This window comes from Triturus cristatus, chromosome 5_2, assembly GCF_964204655.1.
Source record: "Triturus cristatus chromosome 5_2, aTriCri1.1, whole genome shotgun sequence".
Lineage (NCBI taxonomy): Eukaryota > Metazoa > Chordata > Amphibia > Caudata > Salamandridae > Triturus > Triturus cristatus.
The window spans coordinates 55,172,561-55,189,250 of NC_140588.1; the positions used below are offsets into that span (position 1 = coordinate 55,172,561).

Below are 16,690 nucleotides of genomic sequence, written 5' to 3' on the forward strand. Positions count from 1 at the left end.
CGGTAAAAAGAGGGTTATTTATTGGTGACACACATGTCTCAATCACTCCTTGATGCTCTAACTGTGTCAGAATCTTGACCTTTTGCATCCCGCCGGAGCAGATATTGGGGTTGTGGCTGAGGCATAGACCGCAATGGTATCTCATGGGGCGGTGAGTCTTTATCCCAGCCCACATGAGTACGGTACAGAGCCAGTGCAAGCATCAAAGCCCACTCTTCAGGAAAAGACTGTGCATGCTCCTTGGAGCCATTACGTGAAAAACTCGAAAGAATCACTTCCTCCCCTTTAGGAGCAGCAAGAACAAATGGTTGTGGCCAGTCCGTCTCTGCTAATAAAATGTTATAAGAAGAGGTCAGATTTCCCACCAAAATCCCTTTAATGACACGCTGTATGTCACCTTCAATTATAAGAACTGTGTCATATAGTCTGTCGGGGGAGCCACTCGAGTGTCAGCGGTTTCAACTGTAATGAACGTGTCAGTTGCTGTCGACTCCAGAAACGGAGCAGTGCTTGCCGCACTATTGTAACCTCTGCTGCGCTGTGTAGCAGCGTTACTGCCCATGTTAAATTCAGGAGGCGGGTTCTCACCGTCTGTGGCATATCTCGCTGTTAAAGCTGCAACTTTCCTTTTCTGAAACTGTGGGCGCTGACGCGGAAAATCGTCTTGTTTTCCCTTTCCGTCAGTCTGACAAGGCTGCTCACGTCCTTGTGGGGCACCTCGACCTCTGCCGCGCTCCTGACGTTCTCCGCCACCGGCTTGTGAGCCTGATGTTTCCTGTAAAGAATAAGGAGAATGTTGATCAGGAACCTGAAACCGGTCAGGAGACGGCGCACGCAACCCCTGTTTCTGTTGTTGCTTTCCCTGTCTCTTAGTTTTCCAATTCTTTTTATTAAAGACTGGACGCTCGTCTTTCTCAGACTGAGCTTTTTGTTGTGTTTGCTGTTGAGCTGCTATCTTAGCAAAAGGCTTAAAACCCAAGCTATTGCGTCCATTGGTCTTATAAGCCTGGGCAATAATTTTCGGCAATTCTCATGGCCTGTCCGGCTCTGGGACTAGAGACAAAGCATTAGCCACTTGTAAGTTTACTGCATCCCCCTTAACGTTAGTAAGGATCAGATCAGCAACTACGTCGAACACCCCGACCAGTCTCATCCCCAATTCAACAGCTGCTTTTGGGCCGTGCTCATCCTGAACACGCTTAATCGCGTGGAGTACGGTCATTGAGAGAGTGCCAAAACATTTAGCATACACTGCCGTGAATACCCTACACCAATTGTTACAATCGTTTTCTTCGGGTATTAAGTCTTTCTGCAAACTAATTGTCAAAATCCTGTTTTTCTCCACAGGAGAGGTATTTGGAAATACAGCCTCCAGCTGGTCAAAATTTTCAGCAAGCCAGTAAAGCAAATCATCTTTATTTTGAGGACGCTTGCCCATTACCAAATTAACCATAACGGGACTGATAGTCACACTGCCAAGTCCAGCTGGTTGCGCTGCAGGTCCAGGTGGTCCCACCTGAATGTTGCTTGAGACATATTGTATGTCAGCCCTATGCACCTGTATCAGGGAGGTGTGCAATACGCGGAGCTTCGCTACAGGAACTGCCAGATGTCGTGGATGTGGTGTGTACCCAGCCAAAGCAGGCCAAGTGGCCCCATCGATAGATAATGGGCCCATGCGGATCGGAGTCACTGGGTGGGGAGGGCACCATTAAACCAGATTTGGTGTTGCCATGCCGACAACGGAACCTCAAGAGTCCTATAAGGCCGATATACATTAGGAAGGGCCGTATGAGTGTATACATGGAACAGGTTATCCGTCCCATCCACTGCCGGAGAGGTGACCCAAGAATAAAACACCTCAAAGTGGTAAGCCGGATCAGCTCCAACCACAAAGATAAGGACAATACCCGCGTCCGGCACCCCATAAATGGCCAGATGTCGCCGGAGTGTTGTGCGACTATGTGCTGGTATATCTACATCAGCCATGAGGACTAAAGAATAGATAACAACCTAATGCGTGGCAGCGCAATAAAGAGTAAGTACAAGAAGAAAACACCTTTTAAGAATATCAAGCCTGAAGAAACCTATATAAACATTAATATAGGAGGTATCACCGTCACATCTGTTTCCGTAAACAGAAGCGAGGGAATTGTGGACAAGCACAAGAACTACTCAAGCGTCTTGCAGCTAAGAGCTAGACAAAACGTTGGTTGTGCGATGTTGCAGGGATTCTGCACATATACAGAACTACGCGCAGATAACCAGGACCTTGGTGTATAGTGGTGTTCCAACAACCCACCTTAGTGCCCGGAACCCCTATCCGACTAGCTATAGTGTCTCATTCGTTCTCTGTACTACAGCAAAGCTACCAATGATTAGACATCCTAGAACAAGTGACTCAGACTCTCTCAGTAATCGCGGGACCAAGAACACTCTTCCGCCAACTCACTCATACTTGTCCACAACATAAGTAATCAGAGACACAGTATAGTTTAAAATGTTTATTTTAACTAACTTGCGCTATAATGCAGTACACGAGCCGATACTAGCAGCAAAATGCATAAACTCAATATAGCGAGCATTGTTACAATTCCATAAAATATGAACGGGGAGATCATTTTATGAAGCTAGTGGAAAAAGGGCCTAACTTGCCTTGCCACTCTCCCCATGCTAGGAACTAGTTTATAATAATTATAGAAGACCTCTGGGCTTTGTCAGGAGGACCCCATACCTCCAGGTTTAGATGCAAGGGTTTACATCTCCAGACAAACACAGCTCTTCTCTTCAGAAGGATTGTCTTCAAGTGCCTTAACATGCCTACAATGCAATATTAAAAGCACCAGATTTTCAGTAGTGCACCTGTGGCAGTATTATGTCTAACATGCATGGGAATGACCAACGCAGATTAACGGAGCACATTGTTTTTCGACCTTGAACACGCTATGCAGACAGAGCCTCAGAGTACAGCAAGAAAAGTGAAGGTAGACAGTTCTCATGTGAACGAGCACAAGCAGAGGATTTGTGAAAACAAAGTCATGTAGATATGTGTGCAAAAGCAGCAACATTGCAGTCAAGCTTATACTAACTTATGCTAACTTAGCAATGTACGCAGTGAATCCATAACCTCACTACACTAGGGACTTAAAGGTAAACATTTGCCCAATTCAACAAAGTACCAATGCACTTGGGCCTGGCTACTAGGGTCCCAGTGTACACAGTCGAAACCCAATAGCATCAGTCCAAACAAATATGGGGATATTCATCCAAAAAGAGCCATTTTTTAAGGAACATTTTCCATGGTGCCATTACAGCCTGGAATGTAATACATCTCCTCCTACAACAAACTTAAGTAAAAGCAGTAAAAGTAATCCGTGTAACTTCAGAGAAATCTAAAAACAAATAAGAGCACACCCTATGGCAAAAGATCAATAATAACAATGACAGATAGACCATAAGTGCACTACATTTTCATCTCTTTTTCCTTTCCACCTAGAATAAAGCAATTTTCTCTTGCTTAATTTTTCTTCACTGCCCAGAAACACTTTGTTTCCAAATGTATGCAGAACCCTACTTGGTTCTGACAAATTATGTCCCCCTTTCTTTACTGCCACACCAACTCTGACATGTGGTAAGTAACCTTTGCACTTCTATTCTCATTGAACTTCTTATGGAGTCTAATTTTGAAAACTACTTGCTTTGCCTCTATATTTTTCGAAACTTTTTTTAGCTCTCAATATTTCTTCTCACACCTTTCCATCCATCCTGGACATATCCCAGTGTCTGGAGGTGCAGCAACACGATTGGAGAGAAACAGAGTGTGTAGTAGGCATATAATTCCACAACATCTTTCTCTATTCATCCTTTCAATTTAAATTGTACCTTTCTGTCATCTACAGACATTCCCCTAGCACTCTACCAACTCATTCCACTAAACTATTCTCTCTTAAAGGCATAAAGAGTTTTATTGATGTGTTATGCCACGTTTTTTCAAGAGCTGTGAAATACACGTAGAAACAAATTGTGGTGCATTATCTGTTACTATCTCCTCTGCAAAGCCTTCCCTCATGAAAATATCACAGAAAAATATGTTCCTAGTCTTCCCATCAATCACCATTTATACCTCAGCCCATTTTGAAAACAGTATACCATCACAACTACCAAATCCGAACGGCCCACGAATGTCCACGCCCACTTTCTTTACTGTTCATTCGGAGATTTCAGTGGTACAATAGGAGACTCTCTTACCATATAAAACTTATCATACTGCACACAGCTTGCACAGTTCCTGACATACATTTCCAAATGGTTATCCATCCCTGGCCACCAGAAATCCATGTATGCCTTAATTTTCATGGCTAGCTCATCTGGATAATCTTCAAACCCTGGAAAATATTATTTTAGCACTCACTGGCTCAGCATCCTTGACCACTTAATCCTTTAATTCCTCCTCACTGATAGCTCTCCTAAATGATGATTAAACATTGCCAACCACCTAATCATCTTCCACAATCTCAGCTGGATAGACATTCTCCTTTTTATTTTTAGACCCCTTATGTACCATATTAAGTTCCTCATGCATTGAAACTCTCAAGACAAAATGTTTCCTGCCTTATCTTAAAGTGATGTATTTTATATGAATCTCTAGAGATCAAGACTCACTTGTGACAACTACGTAGTCCGAGAGTACTTAGTTGGTATAATCATGGGGCCCATTTGTGGTTCCTCCAATGATCCAAATGTGACCATCTGATGTTATTGCAACATTTTTACATTTTAAATCAGACATGTAGAAAACTTTGTTTAACCATTCTTGTAAGGTTGGGGCTGTAGGCGGGGTCCAGTTCTAAGATTCTGACTCTGGCAATAAGTATCATGTAAAACAATTGGGTTTTTTCTGTTCTATTCAGATGTACAAATTCAGCTTTACATGTAATACCAAAGAAAATGAAAGTCAGGCTTACCATAATTTCCCCATCTTGAAATTGCAGTCAACATCTTACCTATTTCTTCCAAAAATTCCTTTCATTCATGTGGACGTCATCAGTTTACAATGTGGGCATGGCTTCCTGAAGGGTCTTCATTGAGACCTCTACAATGGATAGTCTCCCCTCCGAGACCCTCTCCACCGTGTTACGGAGGTTGTGGCGCAGAAGGGACAAGTCTTGACTGAGTTCCCCAATCTTGCCCTCCAGCACCACCCTGGATTCCCAGATGACCTGAAGAATGGACGCAGCAGAGTCAGCGGGGCCCAGTCCCACTGACCTCATTACTCACCAGCCACCAAGCAAGACTGCTCCACTGTCTCCTCTGCAGGGTCACCACCCTCCTCTCCTCTGCAGGGTCACCGCCCTCTCACAGCCACACCAGAGTGCAGGATCCAGCTTTAGGTGTCCAGGCGAAGGGCTCTGTTTCAGCTCTGGATGGGCCAACAACCATTCACAACACCCTTGCGTGCCTCTCGCTTCATGTTGGGGGTGGGGGCCCTCATCGCAGGGATGCAGGTAAGGGTACTGGACCCCAGGGCTCGCTTTTCCCAGCAGAGGCACAAAAGTTACAGAATGTTGGCCCCTTAAGGAACATATAAAATGACTCATTCTATCTCACTTTCCTTTCTTTAAATAGCATTTTAGTTTGTGGTTGTGCAGGTTTTTATGTGCTTATGTGTTAACACTGACAAGGACTATTTAGCTTTCGGTGGAGTAATTATAGATTTAAACCTAAAACAGGATAGCCTATGTTTCAGATATTCGCAATGTTAATACTCAAAGGCACCTTTTGATTTATTATTCTTTCTTGCTTGCTTGAATAGACTAAAAGTCAATAAAATAGATCATAACAAATAATATTTTGTACATGGTTTGTTGTCAATTTTGATGCTCTTCTGCCATTTGTTGATTTATTATAGTTTGATTAAACAAAGAAGTGCGATAAATCTATATTACTGCTACAAGAGGGACCCTCTTTTTCACATTGTTTTAGACATAGATCTCAATGGTGACCATTGTCAACAATTGCAACAGTACAAGGGAGTTGCAGATTTCTAATAATTCATGGTCCCGGTTGGGATTTCTGGCACCATATCTCTTCCTGCTGTTACAGCTATGACTAATTTTGCAAGATCTTAATTGTATCACTGTCAGTTCTATCTTAGATGACTCTATATTCTCACTGAGCATTATTCCTAGAGTTTGAAGAATAGCTTTCAACTGGTTGTTCTCCCTCCTGAGGACAACTCACCATGTCAACTTTAGCTGAAATATTCTGTCAAGTAACAGAGGTTGATCTGTGAGACATAAGGGAATGGCACAGCCACTCCCTTATAATTTATAATTTTGGGTTTTTAAAAATGTACTTTGTGTTGACACTTTGGCCCAAATTTACAAAGCTTTTACATTGGGTTTTACAAAATTCTTTTTTGTTAGATTTACTTACCAACACAAAACTTGTTTTGCTCTGGAAATTGCCTGAAAAAAACACAAACTAGTGTGAAGTGCTGCTTCACATTACTCTACATCAAGAGGGCGTTCCATGAGTGTTCCATGGGCATTCCTGCACAATCACCCATGGTTTGGATGCAAATTCCTATCTACTAATAATAGTAGACAGGGATTTGCACCAAAAATTAACTCCACTTGAAAGCAGGCGTTAAAAAGGAAAAATGCATTTATTTCTCCTAACTTTTCCCACTTTGCATGTGTGCTGCACTATACAGCTAGAAGAGGTTTAAAGTTTGTGTAGGTATGGGATTTTGTGCTGGAAGTTTATCCTTTCAGTAAAAAACCTATACTAGACTCCCACAGATACCATAATGCAAATGTGTGAGTGTGGTGATCGGCAGCCTGATTGAGTGCCACTCCAGCGCAGGGGAGAGAACAGGACAGTGCCATATCTCTGTAGATATGGAACCTTTCCAGCTCTTGCCCTGTCACAAAATACAGGACACCAACTTTAGGTGCTGCGATGCGTTGTGTGACAGGTTCATGATTCTGGGCCATTGTGTTGACACCCTTTTTAGGGAAAGAGGATATGGTGCACTATGTCTCTGTCAGATTATCAATGGTCTCTCCTGAGGAGTGAGGTTTTTAGGCTGCAAAACATTTTAGTGAAGCCTCATGTGATCCTCGAATGGCGTCCTCTCACTTTTTAATCACCAGCTGGACTAACTGATCTTCTATTGGAAATGTTACCCTTCTTGTAAGCTATTTTTTTATTGTCATTCACCTCAGGTTGCAATGTCTAGTAGCTTGCCCCAGTAGTGCCAAATCTGACTTGCATCCGGGCATAAGAAAAAGACATTACCTCCCTGCAGGTACATCTCTCTCAGATTGTCCAATTAATGGCAGCTGCACCAAATGAGGGGGTCGCCATCACAGCAAAAAAAGACCTATAGAGGTGTAATCATTGGGCAAGGTATGAAATCCATTGCATCTTCAATAACCATTATTCCCCACTACACCCTAGCCCAGTTCAATAGCAGAGACCAGAACCTTTTCTTAGAATATTTCCCTAATAAGTCCATTCTAGACATATGAAAAAAGGACTCCAACTACCTCGAGTGTTGGGGGGGTGGGTGACCTCCCACCCATTTCAAAAAGATTTCACTTCTTGCCAGTAGAATAGAGTAAAATAGAAAATCTCTAACAGTTCCTGAAATGCCTTAAATCCGTCCAAAGATGGTCAGTGAAAGGCTTACCTTAATATGTAGACCCAAAATACCTGAAATGGACTTTCCCACTGCATCCCAAAACCTCATGATTCCCAAGTGTGAGAAGTTGACCTGGTATATGCTGTATACTAATTAAAGTGGGCACCTTGCACCAGTCCAAACAATCATTATGGCAATTTAAGAGGTCAAAGATAACCTTATCCAACTATCCAAATTGTAGCTGTGGAGAGCAGCCTTCAGGCCTAGTATTGAAGGAATGTTAAGCAGCTTGTTTTACCAGAATGCAACCTTATAGTATTGGTTAAATGAAAGGAGAACCACACAGTAGTTATAAAAATATGTATTTATTAATATAACACTCTCTAATACCACACAGTATCACCTACAATGAGATAATCACAAAGCACACAATAATGTAGTACAGAAACAATAGTAAATATCACTAATACACAGTGGGCTCCAGGGGGAGACCCAGCCATATACTGAAATAGTGGTATAAGAACCACGACTCGAGTTAAGACAGCGTCTATAGGTTGTAGAATCGCTGGGATGAATGCCCACTGATGTCGGGTGCTTCAGGTGCGTTGATTGAGTTTTTGACTCTGCAGCCACGGGGACCAGGAGAAGTTGAGGACAACCAGGAGCTGGATACGAGCTGTCCCACAAAGAATGTTGAGTGCTTTTGGGTCGGTGTCCCGTGGGTGCACCAAAAAGCCTTAGCAATGGCAACCAATGCAGAAGGTCAAGGAAGGTTATGGTTTGGACCAGCCAGGTCAAGGAGAAGCACCAAACACAGGGGAGTCAGGGCAGGCCTGGAGCAACCAGGAAAGCCCAAGAAAAGCAAAGTTGACCCTCAAGTGGACCCACTGGCCGGAGGCACAGGAGTCGAGAAGGGACCTCAAGCGATTTCACAAAGCAGCAGCCCACGGAGCACTCGGCATGAGGCGGCCAGAGATCTTTGTGGGAAACTGTGCCTGATGTTGGGGCTACTTGGAGCACAATGCACTTGCTCAGGAAATGCCAACAAGCATATGCACTTGCAAATGAACACGGTGCACAGGGGTACAGGTATTGCAGTCCCCACAAGGGTTTCTGGCCTCAAACTTGGTAAGAGGGCAGCTCGTTCCTCGAGGGACATAGGAACCCACCTCCTGTGTTGCTGGAGCTTTTGGAGTCTGTAGGAGCTCAGGAGCAGCAGACTGGTCAGTCGTGATGTGGTGCCTGCGGATGCAGTAGAGTGACTCCTTCAATCCATGGGAGATATCTTCGGTTGTCCTTGATGCTCCCAGGTCCTGCACAGAGCCTGCATGGTGCATAGGCACAGACGATGCTTCAGACTGAGAGGAAGATAAAGTTGGGCCCAAACAAAGTCCAGAGTGTCCAGACGGTCGAAGCTCAGTGGTTTCTTGTTCAGAATCTTGTCCACTTTGAATCTAGGGTCCTACAGCCAGGTAAGCCCTTTTGTACCCACATGAGAGGATTGGACAGATTAAGGGGACCCTCCCAGGGAAGGGTCTGGACAATGGGGAGGTTACTCCTCTGTCCTTTGTCCAGTTTCACGTCAAAGCAGGAGCCAACGGGTCCCAGGACTGGTTTGAACTGGACTATGCACAGGGACACCAAATGTGTCCCTCATGCAAACTTTCGGTTGCTGGAAAGTGCACCCACTCACGCCTAATACACTAACTCCTGTCTGGGAGTTGGTCACACCACCCTGTGGTAAGATGCCTGTTGTTCTGCCTTCCCCTTCTCGAGCTTGGCTAAGCAGCAGGAGGGCAGAAATGTGTCTCTGGTCGGCAGCAACCATTTTGTGCTGTTTGGGACTACAAGGCTGGTACCGGGATTACCAGGGACCTCACGAACCTCACTTCTGAGGGGTGGAATCATATGATTTCACAATGTTTGATACCAAACACGATATGGTTACTTTCAGCCGATTTAGAGCTGGTCATCACGCGGTCACATAATACCACTCTATATGTCGTAAATGGCTGATGCACTGACTACCCGGGAGAATGGACTCCGGAGGCTGCAGGGGTGTCCTGCTCATGCAGTGGCACCCTCTCACTTAGAACCAAGCACCCCGCCTTCCGGATTGTTAAGGGCTGCTAAGGGGTGACTGATAGGTTTTAAGTGCAGTGACCGTCAGATATAGTAAACCTATATCTTAAGTAAGTAGTGCATGCACCAACTTATACAGGCTGCAATGGCAGGCCTGTAGGTTCCATTTTGCATGGCCTCTCATGGGTGGCATAATACATGCTTCAGTCCATGACAGGCCTCTGTGGTACCTATGTCCTGGGTACATGGGTACCATATACTAGGGACTGATAAGGTTACCCCAGTATCCAATCTGGAGTATACCTAAGTACATAACATTACAGTTTAGGGAGAAAGCAGATAGACTGGGGTCCTGATTAGCAAGATCGCAGTCAGACTAGCCAAAAACAGTATCACATTTAGCAAAATCGCAGTCAGACTAGCCAAAAACAGTATCACATTTAGCAAAAAGGGGGGGGGGATAACCCTAAGGAGCAGATCCTACTTTCCTACACCAGGCATTGCAGACACATGTGAACATTCATCACATTTTCTAGACCACACTTTGCGCATTTAGTAGGTCTTCCTTTCCCCATTTATGACTGCTTCTCAGGTGTTATGCATGCCCTGAGGAGTGAAAAGAGGTGGATTCTCCTTAAAGAAGCAGGCTTGACAATGAAATATAATGTATGCATCAATACTTGCCACATATTTTGTAACTGCTCCCTCTGTAAGCATGTTCCCCACAATTCTTCTGCCAGGCTTAATTCTCCATCTGTGGCATCTTGTAATAGCCCCCCCTCCTTCTCCTTCCTTCTCCGCATTTTTTTCCATGAAATCCTGATCACCTTATATGCCAAATTAAAGGCGTTTATCATCTGCTGAATTTATCAATTAAAGATTTCTCAAAATGCAGGGGAATCGCATTGAATAGGAAAGTGATTTTTAGCAGTATCACCATCTTGACCCGACCAAGAATTGTTAGGGGTAGGTGTACACATCCCTTCACTAACTGTACAATTTCTCTTAATATTTTACCCAGATTTATTTCTGGAATTTCATTAATACCATGCACAATTTTTACACCCAATTATCTAATCTCTGTCTTGATCAGTGTGTTATCCTTTCTCTGGTTCCATACCATGACCTCTGCTTTCCCTTCATTTACTAGATAGCCGGACACTTTGCCAAACCCCGAAGCTATCTGTAAAATGGCCGGCAAAGTTACTGCAAGATCCAAGGAGAAGACCATAAGATCGTCTGCATATAATCAACCTTCTTTACCCAACACTCATGGAAGAAGGAGGAATATTAGCTGCCGTTCTCAGTTTATGTGCTAGGGGCTCTATGTAGAAATTAAACAAGAGAGGGGATATGGGGCAACCCTGCCTTGTGCCTCTGAGTATTTTAAAAGATGAGGATAAATTCCCTTTCACTAATACTCTTGCTGAGGTATCCCGATATATAAATTGGATTACTTAGCAGAATTTATCCCCCAGCTTTTATCGTTTCAAAACAGTGGACAGGTAGGACCACTTTACCCTATCAAAGCTTTAGAAGCATCTTAAGTTATTACTACTAAGGGGGTTGAATGGGTAGTTGCGAAATCGATGGCCCCTATAAGCCTGTATGTTAATTCACGGAGATACCTTCTTTTAATAAACCCCTTCTGATCCTTGTGTATCAAATCTCCAGCCATTTTCCTTAACCTCTTTGCTAGGATTTTTGTGAAAATGTTATAATTAGTATTCAGGTGTGAATCAAATTAAGGTGACAATTGCCTATAAGAAATGCTGGCACATACACAGTCTTCAAGGCATAGGTAAAAACATATACACAGTAAAAGTGTGCTCAATGGAACAGATAACTCTATGTCCCCCCACTAGTGTAAAGTCTATGAGAAAATGAATCCCCAAAATAACAAGAATATATAATTTCGAATGTCCAGAGCACCAAAAATGTAAATGTAGACAGTCCGCCGAATAGACAGGTCCATATTAGTAAAATAGACTCCAAGCGTTGTGAAGTTATTACACTAGACTGATGGTTCCATTCACTTTAATGAATTGTTCCATTTCTTGTACAGTGTAATTTACACAACAGCCAACATGTTTTGACGTACTAGATAACTTCTTCAAGGCTCCAATCATTAATCAGTATACACGTAGTATATGCAAAGCAAGTAGATAGTTTGGAGCTTGATCCTCGGAGCCCTGAGGTCCATCGAATTTGTTTTTATATAATTGTCAGAAGTGACACTTTTCACATGAACTGCAACAATTGAAGTTCACAAACCAATCTGCAGGAAAGTGTCGTATTCAAAGCCTGGACTGAACGAACACAAGAACGTCAGTCTTTGGTAAGTCTCTAGCTTGATTTTTCTTTTTACATGGCTTCTGCAGGGCTAACTGTCTAAGAAATTAGCCATTTCAACCCTTTTGTCTGCTGTTAAGGCTAGCATTCAGGAAAGACAAACAAAGGCCCTCTTCATTCTTCAACCATACTTCATGCTCTGTGAACCAAACTTAGTTTTAAAGAACAGCACTTTCATAAGTTCTCCTTTAGGTGTTATCGTCCTACAGGTTGTTCACCATATCACCACTCCACCTGCAGCTTAGAGACACTCAGTGAGCCCTTAGACCCCTTTAGAAAGACCTTGACACCCTCAGCAGGCAGACCATTTGATTCTGAACAAACTCCTCTCCTCCACAACCCCTTATTTACCTTCCGATTCCATTGGTGGACCCTTATAAACTGTCAGCTGGCTCTCAAATTTCCATAGCCTTCCCTCTGATATGTGCTAAACAAAAAAAATGATGGACGGAATGCTGAATAAATCATACATTCACACCCAGTCAAGAGATCTGGGTTAAATCCATCGTTCTTTTGCTCACCATGCAACCCCAGTTTAGACCCAGCCATATGCAAATCAGTTTTGAGCCTGTGCCTCATGGGAACAGTTCAAACCGAACTACCAAGCCAGGTCCTCCCTGGACCGGAAACAAGCATCCTGGGACCGGTTTCTGGGTATTACCCTTCATCAGCCAGGCTAGCTTGAATCCAGTGGCACAGCGAGCAAGGGACCCACATCTGGGCATACCCATCCCACTTAGGGTGAAAAATGCTACGCAGACAAATGATGGACGGAATGCTGAATAAATTGTACATTCACCCCCAGTCAAGAGATCTGGGTTAACTCCATCGTTCTTTTGCTCACCATGCCACCCCAGTTTAGACCCAGCCATATGCAAATCAGTTTTGACCCTGCGCCTCATGGGAACAGTCCAAACCGAATTGCCAAGCCAGGTCCTCCCTGGACCGGAAACAAGCATCCTGGGACCTGTTTCTGGGTATTACTCTTCATCAGCCAGGCTAGCTTGAATCCAGTGGAACAACGAGCAAGGGAACCACATCTGGGCATACTCATCCCACTTAGGGTGAACAGTTCTACGCAAACAAATGATGGACGGAATGCTGAATACATCATACATTCATCCCCAGTCAAGAGATCTGTGTTAAATCCATCGTTCTTTTGCTCACCATGCCACCCCAGTTTAGACCCAGCCATATGCAAATCAGTTTTGAGCCTGTGCCTAGTGGGAAACGTCCAAACTGAACTGTCAAGCCAGGTCCTCCCTGGACCGGAAACAAGCATCCTGGGACTGGTTTCTGGGTATTACCCTTCATCAGCCAGGCTAGCTTGAATCCAGTGGCACAGCGAGCAAGGGACCCACGTCTAGGCATACCCTTCCCAGTTAGGGTGAAAAGTGCTACGTGAACAAATGATGGACGGAATGCTGAATAAATCATACATTCACCCCCCAGTCAAGAAATCTGGATTAAATCCATCGTTCTTTTGCTCACCATGCCACCCCAGTTTAGACCCAGGCATATGCAAATCAGTTTTGACCTGTGCTCTACATGCCATTGGAGTCAAGCTATTCTGGCTGATGCGGGCTAAAAGCCCAAAACTGGTCCCAAGATGCTTGTTTCCAGTCCAGGGAGGACCTGGCCTAGCAGTTCGGGCTGGACTGTTCCCATTGGGCGCAGGGTCAAGACTGATTTGCATGTGGCTGGGTCCAAACTGGAATGACATGGTGAGCAAAAAAACGATGGATTTAGGATCAGATCTCTGTACTGGGGTTAATGTATGACATTGTTCTGCATTCTGTCCATCAATTGTTCTTTTTTGCATTTGTCACCCCGAGTGGGATGGGTATGCCCAGACGTGTGTCCCGTGCTCTCCATGCCACTGGAGTCAAGCTATCCTGGCTGATGAGGGCTGAAAGCACGAAACCGGTCCAAGGATGCTTGTTTCCAGTCCAGGGAGGACCTGGCCTGGCAGTTTGGGCTGGACTGTTCCCATTGGGCGCAGGGTCAAGACTGATTTGCATATGGCCAAACTGGAACGGCATGATGACTAAACAAACAATGGATTTAGGCCCTGATCTCTGTACTGGGGTGAATACATGACATTGTTCTGCATTCTGTCCATCAATTGTTCTTTTTGCATCCCTCTGATACATCAGCCAGCCCTGAAGAAACAATAACCTAAACCTTTGACATACTCACCCCAAACTCAGACAGTGCTCGGGGATCATTAGTCAGCCCTTAAAGAACATCCACTGGCCCTTAGACATCATACACAAAACCACACACATATACACACAGTCGCTTGTACTGCATCCTCTTCCTTATTTCCTTATTGAAGAGATTTTCAGCTGAAGCAGATGTTGTCTCCAAGGCTGGAGCCCATGGACGGAGTAGGGGAGCGGTGAGTTCTGACTGGCCACAGGACCCTGCTAGTTACTGTAGTAGAAAAGCTACAGTAAGCAGCTACCTTTTGCCGTGGTCCGTTAGTTCCCACACAGCTCCAGTGTCCAGGTAAGGCCTGGGCTGGAAATGAAGGTAATCTGGCCTTAGCTGCCCAGTTCCCCGCCTGTGCCCTCATTGGCTGAGTCTGATGTCTGCCAGCATCATGCTCAAACTGACAGAATTCTGCCTAGCCTAGCCTTAAGAGGGAAAGTGGCAGGGGACCTGGGATGGCTTTGACTGGAATGGGAGCTGTTTTATTCAATATCAGCAGGTCCAGGAAAAGCTGTTCTGCCCTTCTTTCACTAGCATTTGCATCCACATTGCATATGAAAGAGGGCTCTACCTTTAGGAGTCCTCCATCCAACAATCAGGTGTGCCTGTAAGGGCAGTAACAATGCTGGTGGCCTGCAATCTTTTCTATCCACTGTGGTGAGGCCATCAGCTGTGTTATGGTCATAACTGGGCTGCCACAAAACTATGGGCCACACACTATTGCTTATTGATGCCAGTGGAAGCGCCTGAGGCACTACACATTCCTGTATTGATGCTGGAATGAGATAATGCCCCATATAAGGTCGTTAACATCTTCATTGTTGAAACTTGAATATTTTGGTAACCTCTGGCGAGAATTTTGCTTCAGTAAACCCCGTCGCCAAGTGTGTTCCCATTGATTAGGACCTAAAATATAGTGGCCTTGATCTGTTTATCAGCATTCCAATGACCTTAGCCAGGATGGACAGGCCTGCAATTCATCAATAACTAAACCTTAGGGGTGCATCTTGTGTTTTCTTTTTTCTTAACAGGGTACCCTAATATGAGATTCTTTCTTTTAACAGTAATACAAACGCTGCTGTCGCGTTATTTGATCTTCATCAGAAAAATCGTTTTGTTACTTTATTGTATGCTTTTTCTGTTTTCCTTGTTTATTTCACCCCGCATGCATGCATACTGTGCTTTGTATTCTGTGCCGCACAAGTACCACGTCATCAAACATTGATTGATGCACCTGGACACAGCCCCTTTGGCTTCACATACTTGAATTGCAGCTGTCATATGTGGTAAATGTACTATCAGGCCCGGCTCTAGACGGTGGGCCAGGCCCACCCAAGGAATACTCTGGCCTACCCAAGGCCATTCAGACTTAAGAACACTATTTTCACCTCAATGTTTCACAGGGGCGTGCAGCCCCGTGGGCTCTTCCTTATCGCTTTTTTTTAGCGAGTAACACCATTAGCTTAGGATACTTTTAGGCCTGGGAGAGGTGTGAAGTCAGCAGAGTTTATTTACTGCTATGATGCACAAATGACCAGCATAGATATCCTGAAAACTGAATTCTGATTCTGGGCTTTTTGCGTTGTATTTTTAAACTCCAATGCTTTGCAAAGTAAAAAGCTACCAAAGTTTTTATAAAAATATGAAATGCTGTAAAGTGGCTTGGTTTGGCAGTAGAAACATTCCTGCTGCTGCACACGAGCAGGAGCATGCTGAAGTCTTAAAGTTCTGCTTCTTAAAGATTTGACAAGCACTGCATCCCTCCCCTTCCCCACATCGAAGAAAGCGAGGTATGTAGATCCTTGGGTGCTGATTATTGTGCTAAAAATGTCAAACGCGGACAGATGCCAATACCTAAAAATATCAAATCGATTAAATACTCTGGGGTTTTTTGGCCAGTACTCACTCGCCTTCATGGCCCACCCAAGCTTCTTTCCGGCCCTCCCAAAGAAAAAATTCTAGAGCCGGGCCTGTGTACAATGGGGAATTTACCTCTTCAGCATAAGCACAAATTGCTGCTTGCATAGTAGGGAATTAGCTGGAAAAACAACGCACTTTGCAACATGAAGGAATCGACACATATGTATCCGATGATGCAGCTGTAGCTGGCCAAAGTCCCCCAGCTGCAGAGCTCACCAAAATCAGATCAGGCCAGAAGACAACATAGATCTTGCTCATAGCTGCCTCAGTAACTCGATATTTATGTTTTATTTTAAAGGATGTCTGTTCTTTTTTACAAATCAAATCTCTTTCCCTCATAGGTTCCGAAAGAAGAGAAACCTCTCGTTAATCTTAATAAGACGTCAAGCCTCCCGGACACTAATGTAAGGTCTGTCTCTTTTTGTTTGCAGTAAAGCAATTTGGTGGGCTGCAAAGGTGTGACAATCTCAGACA

General features: G+C 44.2%; 1 protein-coding gene across 1 annotated transcript in view; it reads left to right on the forward strand.

Annotated features, from left to right (window-relative positions):
- The window catches only part of LOC146822649 (band 4.1-like protein 4B), a 1,026,350-nt gene that overhangs the window by 541,460 nt on the left and 468,200 nt on the right, over positions 1-16,690 (forward strand). Inside the window, exon 5 of the mRNA XM_085606258.1 lies at positions 16,558-16,625. Coding sequence (XP_085462384.1) covers positions 16,558-16,625 — 68 coding nt within the window. The remainder of the gene's footprint in view (positions 1-16,557; positions 16,626-16,690) is intronic.